General features: G+C 61.7%; 1 protein-coding gene across 3 annotated transcripts in view; it reads left to right on the forward strand.

Annotated features, from left to right (window-relative positions):
• Window positions 1-4,428, forward strand: part of Acot7 (acyl-CoA thioesterase 7) — a 70,129-nt gene extending 65,701 nt beyond the window's left edge. For all 3 annotated transcript variants that reach the window (XM_005404096.2, XM_005404097.2, XM_013504310.1), the window contains exon 9: window positions 4,035-4,428. In XM_005404096.2, coding sequence (XP_005404153.1) covers window positions 4,035-4,133 — 99 coding nt within the window. In that variant the 3' untranslated portion in view covers window positions 4,134-4,428. The remainder of the gene's footprint in view (window positions 1-4,034) is intronic.
• Window positions 4,429-6,921: the final 2,493 nt, after the last annotated feature.

Consider the following 6,921-nt stretch of genomic DNA (forward strand, 5'->3'; position numbering starts at 1 on the left):
TGATGTCCTGTTGGCGGCTGAGCAGTGACGTGGGGGGCGCCCAGGCCTGACAGGAAGCCAGGAGGCCCGACGGCTGCCTGAGCGCAGCTCACGTAAGGGCTGATGGGGGCCGGGATGGGGAGGTGAGCAAGGCGCACTCCGTGCACCCCTCTGTCCCCCTAGGATTTGCACCCACATCGCCCCTTCCCCACAGCCTCCAGACCCCTTGCTCCCCTGTGAGCACTGCTTAAGGCTGCACTCCGACTGGAGCGGTGCAGCCCCGAATTCCTGCGGGGCTGGCCCCTCCTGTAGCAGGTCACTGCATGGGCCCCCGCTGCACCTCACTCCCACCCTGCTGCCAGGCTGGACCCCACCCTGTGTAGATGAGGGGACTGGAGTGCAGGCTGAGATGGCACCTGCCTGTCCTGAGCAGAGCCAGGCTTGCTGCCGCCCTCTGAGGTCCCCTGGGACGGCTGTCACGGTGTCAGGTCCTTGCTCCGCCGGTTAAGGGGGCTGCCTGGGCCAAGGAAGGGTGGTGGCAGCTGCCAGACAACCTGAGCACCTCACGTGGGCCAGGAGGGCACAGCCCCCACCAGCCTCCCTGGCCCCGACTTGGCTGTGATGTTTTTGTCACACAGTGTCATTTGCCCACCTGCTGCGTGGTTCACTTACTTTTCTGCGTATTGTCAGCTCCCTGGTGACAGGGGCCTCCGCTCTCAGGACAGTGGCACTTAGGAGCACCCCACGTGTATGTAGACCGAGGGGCAGGACTGGCCACTGGGAGGGAAGGGTTTGGTGTTAACCCAGCAGCCGTTTCCTGCACCCTGATGCCCTTTGGTGTGCGCTAGAGTTTGGCGGGCACCCCCACGCAGAGCCATGGCTCCACTCCCTGTGACCCACCAGGAGGGCCTCACCTCTGTGCTGGTGATTTGGGAATGGCTTTATTGAGGTATAATTACGTACTGTACAGCTCAGCGGTTTCAAGGCTCTTCAGAGTTGTGCATCTCTGACCACGATCAATTTTAGGCCATTTTTGTCACCTCAAGAAGAAACACTACACCCCTTAGCTGTCACTGGTCCCCCAGCCCCTCCACACCCCAGCTTCTGTCTGTTGCTAAGATCCATCTGTTCTGAATGTCACCAAGCGGTCCCAGGCGGTAGTGAGTGGCCCTCCCCTGGGGCCACTTGGGGATTTGCACCTCACAAGCCCATGAGCTCGTAGGAGAGCCGTGCAGGAGAGCCAGCAGTGCCCAGGACGGAGCAGAGCCGAAAGCAAGGACCGAGCAGGCCTGTATCACCTGGGCAGCACTCGGGCACAGGTTCGGTCCCCACATCTCCTGGGGCTGTCAGGGCCAGCACGGAGGGCATGGGAGGCCAGCCGATGGTGGCCGAGCCACTCGGCCAATGCCAGGACAAACAGCCTTCCTTAGCAAGGGGGCCCTAGCCAGAGCAGTCGGGGACGATGAACTAAGCCCCGTTGGGGGGATTTTACTTCGAGAGAGCAGACCCTTGTGCCAGGGAGTGTGTCCTGGAGCCCAGACAGCCTGGCCCTGGAGTTGGGGGCACAGAGATAGCCGCTTCCTGCTGCACGGCAGCAGTCGGTAGTGGTGGCGCAGGTGCGGCAGGGACACGTGTCCTCCAGGGAGAGGCCAGAGCGCCCACTGCGCCCAGCCGCAGGACCCACGGCAGACAGGCCTCGCCTGTGCCCAGTCCCTCGCCCCCGCCTGGATTTTGTCCCTGCTGGCCACCAGGGCACACGTGGTAGCTCCTGTCTCCCCATCTTTGGCCCCTGGAGCCCAGAGAGCACTGGGGTGACATCCCAGACACTTGGGAACCAGGTACCTGCCCAGTGACCCACATCTGGGTATCCCCAGGAGTGCCAAGGGGAAGTCAGCCCCACAGCTGGTGGGACCAGGCGCAGGCTGCCCACCCCTCGTCTGGCTGCCTTCCCAGGCCCTGCCTGCCTTACTGTGGGTGATCTCTTCATTCCCAACGTCCTTGCCGTCTTTCCCTCCTGGGGGCAGATGCGCCACCAGGTAGGAGGCAGCCGCCAGCGGAGAGGGGTCAGGGCTGTAGGGTGGGGGACCTGAGTGGTCCAGCCTGCCTCAGCCTCCTCATTGTCCTACTGCCGGCCCCGTGCTGTCCCCCATGCTGCTCCCAACTGGTCCCAGGCCCCAAAACCCAGTGTCCTGCCCCACCAGGCCCTGAGTGGCTGCTTCTCAGTTCCGTAGTGCTTGCTCTGCCCGGCAGGGGCCACTGAGGGATGGACAGGAGGAAAACACATCCACGTTTTCCTCAGGCACACCAAGCAAGCTGCCACTTTCTAGCCTGGTGCCCGCCTTGACCTGACACTCCTGGCCACTTCCAGTGGAGAGGGAGCAGGGCATGGCCGTGCCCGAAGTGTCACCCTGGTAGAAATGAGCCTCAGCCCCGGCCCCAGGAGCAGACCCAGACCTGGTGGTGACCACCTTGGGGTGGCTCCTGCACGTGGAAGTGCGAGCAGCCCCGGCGTGGCGCATCTTGCCTGCCTGTGCCCTGCGGGGTATGGGGCGGCTCCTCGGGCCCAGCAGCAGCCGGTGGACCGGGCCCTGAGCCTGCAGCCCAGGAAGCCCGGGGATCGCACCCCTTCGCGTGCTGCCAAAGCTGAGAGAGAACGTTTCATTTCCCCCTGCTATTTCAGGTGAATCCTGTAGCCTCAGAATTTTATTTTTAAATCATCAGCCAGTGATCAAACTGGAGCGGCAGGGGGACTTCTTCAGGGACGGTCTTGGAAAAGCCACTATTTTCATGTGTTGCCCTGAAGGCTCTTCAAACAGGACCCTGAGCCCCAGGAAGCGGTCCTGCGCCTGTAAATACCCGAGAGGCTCACTGGCTGGGGCTGTGACGCTGGGACACTTTACACCTGGTGACATTTAATGTGCGCTCCCGGAGAGGGCTGCGGAGGGACCTTCGGTGCGACTTGACACTGCGTCGTCAGCCCCGTGGTTCTCTTGCCGAGATTCCGTTTGTCTGCTAAACACGCAGTCCTAAAAATAGCTGCCGGGCCTGATGTCGCTGTGATGAAGGGCACCTGCCCCTGCTCCTTAGAGCGTCGTACTGAAATGGCTTCTCGGGGACTTAGCACAGCACATAGACCTGAACCCCAGCTGGGGCAGTGCCAGGTGCAACTTTGGAGCAAGACAGACGGGACTCTCCAGCAGTGACCATCTAGGAGTGAGGCATGGTGGGGCACACCTGTGATCGCACTGCTGAGGAGGCTGAGGCAGGAGGACTGTAATACGATGCTGTGGCATCTGCTTAGGAGGTTGCAGCCAGGGCAGCTGTCCTGAGCGTGGAGGTGCTGCCCTTGCTGGTCCCTGCATGCCAACAGGCATATTCCAGGACCATCCCTGGCAAAGCCCAGCCCTTGGCCAGCTCCGACCTTAAGTTGCTCAGGATGGAGGCAGTAGGAAGGGACGCCTCAGTCCAAGGTGCCACTTCCGGACGTCCGTATGGCCAGGGCTGGGTGATGGGATCCCTTCCCATAAAGCAGCCCCTGATGGTGCTGACATGGCAGTGACCTTCTCAAGGTCACGGCCAGCACTTGGGGCAGAGACGGTAGGCAGCTGGCAGTGGAGCAAATGCTGGGTCTGTCTGTCCTCCTCTCCACACACCCGCTCTGGCGTCAGCCTTCCTTCCGTGTTCATCGTCAAGAGCTTTCTTTCTCTTCTTTTCTCTTCTTTCTTCCCTTCCTCTTTTCCTTTCAGCAGGGTCTCAATGTGTAGTTTACACTGGTCTTGATCTGTATAGCCCAGGGTGGCCTCCAACTCATGGTGATCCTCCTACCTCAGCCTCCCAACTGCTAGAATTACGGGTATGGGCACCTGGTTTAAGTGCATTTTCAACTAAAGGGCACTACCTGAGGGACACTGGGTTTGGAATTCCACGCAAGGGCTCAGCCCCTCTGCCAGGTGGACAGGCTGTGGGCTGGGTTCAGTGGCTGGGTGGCGCCAGGTCACACTGTGGCCCCAAGCACTCTGCTGCACCTCACCTGCCCTTTTCTGTGTGGCCCACAGCCCGAGACCGAGGATGAGAAGAAGCGCTTCGAGGAAGGCAAAGGGCGATACCTGCAGATGAAGGCAAAGCGGCAGGGCCAGGTGGAGCCTCAGCCCTAGACGCCCTCTTCGTGCCGCCGGGCCTGAGCTGCTGCGGTGACAGCCCCGTGTCCTGTCACTTAGTCACCCCCTGGCCAAACCCCACTGCCCACTGCGAGCTGGTATTGTGTGAAGTACCCGTGTGACGGTGTTAGCCTGCACCCTGTCCTGAACACCTGTGCACCAAAGCTTTATTTATGCCCTTCCAGTATAAGTGCTACACAGTATTGTCCCAACGCCAGTGGCGCCCTGGGGCCCCCGTGTAAGGTATGTCACGAATCCAGCACCACTAATAAAGCTGCTGTTCGGCTGGACCTGTGAAGACTGGGTGTGGTTTGTTGGGGGGTCTGCTCCCCCATGGGGCATGGGGGTGCTGTGAGTAGCCTCAGGACCCAGTCCCTGCCCCGGGCACACAGCGGTGGTTCCACTGTGGCCGGTGACCGGCTGGCTGCGGAGGGTGCTGCATCCCATGAGGCCCTGGGGTCCGGGTTGCTTCCGGCACCTCGGCGGCAGCAGACACCTGGGGCGCCGAGGGAAGTCAGGTCCGCGGGGTTCTCAGGACCTGCTTCTCTGTGTCCCCTCAGCAGGGCTTGAGGGTCAGGGAGGTGGTGGGCGGACTGGTGCCACAGGCCAGGACATGCTTACAGGGGAGCCACTCTGCATGGGCCAGGACCCTGTCCCTGACACCCAGCTACTTGCACTTTTGGGGTACAGGTCTTAGGGGCACTGTCCAGGTGTCCAGGGTCGGTGTTAGGCTTTCACTGTATGCGTGTGTGTGTGTGTGTGTGTGTGTGTGTGTGTGTGTATGTGTGTATGTGTGGTGTGGAGTTGTGTACTAATGTTTCACTCTGCATACTTACGTGCATGTGTATGGTCCAAGGCCGTGCACACACACCCGTGGCTGTGTCCAGCAGTGTGTGTGTGTGAGTGTGCATATGTGATGTGAGGGCACGTGTGTGTGTTCGGGTTAGTATGTGCGTCTATTTTTTTTTTTTTTTCTGGTACTGGGAATCAAGCTCACGACCTCACGCTTGCCAGGCAGGCGCTGTGCCGCTGAACTAACCCCCAGCTAAACCCCCAGCCCTGTGTGCATCTAGACGAGCAGCTTTGAGACAGATAAGCCACCAAGACCTCTGCAGGGGCCAGCATCCCCCTCCACCCACCAAGCACACCCCCAAGTGGCACCCCAGCTGTCCTTGAGGTCCGCACATCTGCCCCTCGGCCTGCAAGAGACCAGTCTGCCAACAGCTGCAGCCTCATGCGGGGCTCCCTCGGGCTCCTGGAAAGAGCACTCTGCTCTAGATGTGCAGAAACACCCGCCAAAAGCTTCGGAGTCTGGGGCCCTGCCCCTGCTGATGGGGTTATTTCCTGCCTGGGAGCAGCGGGAGGGAACAGGCTTGGCCTCAGGCAGCCTGGGCATCATCCCCAGCAGGGCCCCAGTATCTGCATCCTTCCGAAGCCCCAGCAGCTGACTCCCCTAGTTCAGTCCTGCTTGGTCACTCATCGTGTGGCTCCAGGCAAGCCGGGTACCTAAAACCCAGGGCCCAGACGTAGTACGCTTAGCATCAGACAGTGCAACTCACCACCAGGTAAGCCAGGTCCCGGCAGGCTTCCGAGGCCCCTCCGCTGCACACCCCAGGGCCCCTGAGGAGGCGCAGGGCACTGACAAGGCAGCACCCCAGAGCCAAGCCAGGCTGACGGGGGAGATGGCCACTGGCCTTTCTCCCATGACGTGTGGCCCTCGTGACATGGGATGAGACAGTCTGCCTTAGAAATGCCACGCAGGCTGGCGTGTGGCTCAGCGATGGAGCACGCTTAGCGCACTGGCCATCCTGGGTTTGATCCCAGCACCAAAGTGGAGAAAAGCCACACTTGATTGCAGCCTCCCCTGGTGGAGAGCCGGGCTGTCCTCGCGGGACTGGGGACAGTGTCACTGGGGTCACTGAGGCCCTCAAGGAGCAGTGGAGCTGGCAGGAGAGGCCCTCCCCGCCCTCCCCACCTCTGGCCCTGCAAGTTCCTGAGGAGCCTTCTCTACAAACCTTTCCTTCCATCTCATGCGACCGACCCTCAGGCCCACGCCGGGCCCCCTAAAGCTGCTCAGGGATCTGGGGAGCAGGGAGAGGCCAGGTGGACACAGAAGTGAAGCTGTGGAGTTCTGGGCAGCCCTGCTTGGGCTGCTGATCTGGGTCCCATCCTGGCCAGGCGCCTGCCTTCCCGCAGACAAGGCTGCCTGCCCAGAGAGGCTTCCCCGTGCCCAGAAAGGACACTGTGTGCCTCGAAACCCTGAGTGGCCTCAGGGCCTTGTGCCCACTGGCATGGGTGGTCAGGGGCAGGGCAGGACCAGCTGAAGTAGTCCAGCTATAGGTGACAGCGCTAGCCCTAGCGGGTATGCAGTCAGGAGGGGGACTCCGGAGGGAGGAGGCTCCAGACCCCGGCTCCTCCCAGCAATGAGACCGGAGCGGGGAGCGGGTCAGAGCTTCAGTGATATTTCTGAGCCGGTGAGGGAGTGGCAGCTACTTGGCACCCGGGTCCCTGCGCTATTCCCTATGTGGACTCCCAGGTCCAGGACACATTGGAACCCTCCCCATTGGCCCGACCTTGCTTCTTGCTGCCCTGGCGCCTGACCGCAGGGCTCACTGTAGAAATGTCCTCTTCCGGGACCCCATCCCTGAGCGCCGACCCGCTTCGGAGCCTGCGTCTTCCCAGGCGGCCTGGAGGTTTGGGGATCGGGGACTGTCCACGCTCGGGGCGCAGACTGCAGGCGCCATCCGCCCCGGGGTTCCCGCCCCGTCGCGGGCTGGGGGCGGGC

The sequence above is a fragment of the Chinchilla lanigera genome, unplaced genomic scaffold (genome assembly GCF_000276665.1).
Source record: "Chinchilla lanigera isolate Chin_1 unplaced genomic scaffold, ChiLan1.0 scaffold00085, whole genome shotgun sequence".
NCBI lineage: Eukaryota > Metazoa > Chordata > Mammalia > Rodentia > Chinchillidae > Chinchilla > Chinchilla lanigera.